At 37.4% G+C, this 3,731-nt stretch overlaps 1 protein-coding gene across 1 annotated transcript in view; it reads right to left on the minus strand.

The window, feature by feature from the left end:
- tmem129 (transmembrane protein 129, E3 ubiquitin protein ligase) overlaps positions 1 to 3,729 on the minus strand; it is a gene marked incomplete at its 5' end in the record, with an annotated part of 18,493 nt that extends 14,764 nt beyond the window's left edge. Inside the window, 3 exons of the mRNA XM_008402778.1 lie at positions 978 to 1,235; positions 3,222 to 3,280; positions 3,540 to 3,729. Of these exons, the coding sequence (XP_008401000.1) occupies positions 978 to 1,235; positions 3,222 to 3,280; positions 3,540 to 3,729 (507 nt within the window). The remainder of the gene's footprint in view (positions 1 to 977; positions 1,236 to 3,221; positions 3,281 to 3,539) is intronic.
- Between the last annotated feature and the right edge of the window lie 2 nt (positions 3,730 to 3,731).

Genomic DNA, 3,731 nt, shown 5'->3' on the forward strand with positions numbered 1-3,731 from the left:
AGTCTGGTGTGAGTCATTCACCATGTCAACATGACATCTGTGTCCTATTTTCACCAACTTTCTATAATAATGTATAGCTTGTCTAGTTGTTAAGAGAGCTAAAAACTGTTCCGTCCATTGCATAGGTGTGCGCTGCCTATGCGCTATCTATATAGCCATTAAATAATTAATGGCTATATAGATAAATATGATTCAATAATTAGTTAAATTAGATTTAAGCAGTCATATTCTCATCAAATTTACAACAAATCCAACCGTCAACATGCATTTTCTCGACTGTTGGCAACATGACAGGCGCCCCTAGAATTAGGAGATCCTTCWCAGAAGAGAGGCTTTTAGGAAAACAGTAGTTGGATTAATCTGCGTTAGTTAGAATTTAACACATTATGTTCAAGTAATGTGTTACATTTTCAGATTAATTGCATGTATAACATGTAAATGTTTGACAGCCTGTATGAGTTAAAACTTTTTTTCTAGGTAGATTTTGTGGATGTTACTTGTATGTAATGTTTGTTGTTTTATGTTCCTGTTCATCATTACTTGGTCTCCCTTAAAATTAGATTGTTAATCTTAATGGTGACTACCTGGTTAAATCAAGGTTTGTAGTAGTATTTATTATATCCAGATATCAATTATTCACACCTTATTATTTATGTCTCGCCAAAAAAAGGTTGTCACCAAAATAAAGGTCACAWACAAATATTTCATTAGATTGCCTCYAGCTTTGATCACAGCAAGGCCTTATAAACAAAACCCACTCAGACAAAAGCAAAAAAAATACTCTGAAAAGGGTCATATAAAGGAATGAAATTAACTGTGCTAAAGGTTGAAGACAAAGGAGTTTTGACAGACCTTTAGTGAATTCAATGAACTGTTAATGTGCAAGTTGTCAGAAACACATTTGTTTGAGGAACAAGGCAGTTTTTTCCTTGCAGAAATTGTCTACCTAGTTTTGAAGAGATCACTGTTACACTCACCTTCAGTATCCAGCTGTCTGTAACAATAACTCGGGCTCCAGGCACTCCTGTCACAACTTTGTCTATTCGTCTGAACTCTCTGTTGATGCTGGCTGCCACATGGCCAGATGTGGAATAAGGAAGCTGTGCGTGAGCTTTAAGTGTCCTGCTGATGGGATGGTTGTGCCAGTGGCAGCAGTACCAGTAAATGACAAGCAGCCAGCTGGTCAATTGAAGGCTCACAGAGAGAAAGAGAAAAACTCTCCAGCTGTCACTAATCTGGTGAAAAACAATACAATAGGGCTCAGATTAGATAGAAAACTTATCAACTTGAATAAATAAACTGAGCTTGATGTTTATCTWATTTTTGATAGCCACAGTAGTGGCGTGAAAAATAAAAGGAACACACCACCACGGTCAGTTCAGGAGACGACGGRACGCTCCATATTTGAGTGCAGATAGGAGTGAGCAGTACTGAATGCTCCTCTTCTGCACTCTGGAGGCTTGGAAAGGGGGTTATGGGTCAGCACCTGATATTGTAGTCACCGTCACCTGCTGGTTATATCCCTCAAGTACATCAGGCCCAAATAATTCAAATTTCTTTCTTGTGCTACTTGTTTGATTGTGCAGAATTATGCACTAGTGTCACCACTCTAACATGTTTACAGTCCGTTTGCCTCAGACCTCGTCACATTTATGTGTTAATCTGTGGTACATATGACCTCAGTGATCATCCACATTTGAATAGTATCTCAGCGAAATGGGAGAAAACTGACGAATTGTGAGACTTTAAGTTGGCCCAAAACCCCTTTTTAATTTGAAAGGTTCTTATGGCTCACCAGCGGAAGCATAAATATTACTGTTGTTCTGAATACTTATGACAAGTATGATATGGAGTGAATTTAAATGACAAAGGAATCATGATGGAATGTGGTAGTTCTCCAATCCAAAATCTGCAACGCCTCCTCGTTTTCCTTATGCAGCTTAGTTGGGTGGAATTTTTCAAAATGTGTTAATTTGTGGGTTCAATTTATGAATTAAACCCACAAATTAAAAATTTTATATTTTAATACGAATTACTTCAAATCTGTAACTTATACATTACTAATCCTTCTACACTTGAATATCGACCAANACGCTCCATATTTGAGTGCAGATAGGAGTGAGCAGTACTGAATGCTCCTCTTCTGCACTCTGGAGGCTTGGAAAGGGGGTTATGGGTCAGCACCTGATATTGTAGTCACCGTCACCTGCTGGTTATATCCCTCAAGTACATCAGGCCCAAATAATTCAAATTTCTTTCTTGTGCTACTTGTTTGATTGTGCAGAATTATGCACTAGTGTCACCACTCTATCAACATGTTTACAGTCCGTTTGCCTCAGACCTTGTCACATTTATGTGTTAATCTGTGGTACATATGACCTCAGTGATCATCCACATTTGAATAGTATCTCAGCGAAATGGGAGAAAACTGACGAATTGTGAGACTTTAAGTTGGCCCAAAACCCCTTTTTAATTTGAAAGGTTCTTATGGCTCACCAGCGGAAGCATAAATATTACTGTTGTTCTGAATACTTATGACAAGTATGATATGGAGTGAATTTAAATGACAAAGGAATCATGATGGAATGTGGTAGTTCTCCAATCCAAAATCTGCAACGCCTCGTTTTCCTTATGCAGCTTAGTTGGGTGGAATTTTTCAAAATGTGTTAATTTGTGGGTTCAATTTATGAATTAAACCCACAAATTAAAAATTTTATATTTTAATACGAATTACTTCAAATCTGTAACTTATACATTACTAATCCTTCTACACTTGAATATCGACCAACAGCATAAATATCCAAGGATCCACAAGGTGCCCATTTAAGTACATATTTATATATCTTGGAGGTTTAGTGTTCTGACTATTCATTTATCTAAATATTTATTGGCCCACTTTAACACTCGTTCAGAGCAGTTAAATCTTAGCTGTTCATTTCAGAGCACTTTAATTTAAGTGATCTGAAATGACCCAAGATTATGCAAAAACAACTATTTAAAACTAATCTAATGTACTCTGATGTGTCTGGTGACCCTCCAGTCACTTGATTGTTGAAAGCTTAGGGTGTCAGTCTGGAACATATCGCTCCACTTGTTTCCAAGCAGTTGTAGCTCTTATAATTCTTGCATGACAGGTCGACCAACTATGAATATTAGAGGATGAATATGATCATATACTGTGTCTGATTTGAATCCCAAATATTGATTAGAACGGCACCTACCTGGTGAACATATATCAGGTTCTTTTCTGGGGCAGCAACACACATTCCCATGAAGTAACCTGAGGAGAACAACAGCGTGGGTATGCTTTCCAGTAAATATCTAATATTCCAGTAAATATTATATAATATAATATTTAGATAATATATTATATAATATTTTGATAATATATACTGGAAAGAATACCCATGCTGTATGCATGAAAGCATACCAGCTCTTGGCAATTTAGATTTTAAATTAACAAGATTACCGGATCAACGCTCTGTAATCTGAAAGTCTGTGACCAAGAGTCAGCTAACAGCTAACAGCTAACAGCTAACCTAGAGGAAGACAACTGTGGATCAGTACAGTGAGGCTGGTCCTCCTCAAATGGTGCCCGATGAAGTCAATATCCTCACTGCCCAGCCAGGGAGAAAACGCATTTTGGATGGTTAAACCTGCTGCGCGGAATTCATTCGGTGTAAAGATAAGACAAACAGCAAACACGGTATAAGCCAAAGTGAAAGATAACT

The sequence above is a fragment of the Poecilia reticulata genome, unplaced genomic scaffold (assembly GCF_000633615.1).
Source record: "Poecilia reticulata strain Guanapo unplaced genomic scaffold, Guppy_female_1.0+MT scaffold_256, whole genome shotgun sequence".
Lineage (NCBI taxonomy): Eukaryota > Metazoa > Chordata > Actinopteri > Cyprinodontiformes > Poeciliidae > Poecilia > Poecilia reticulata.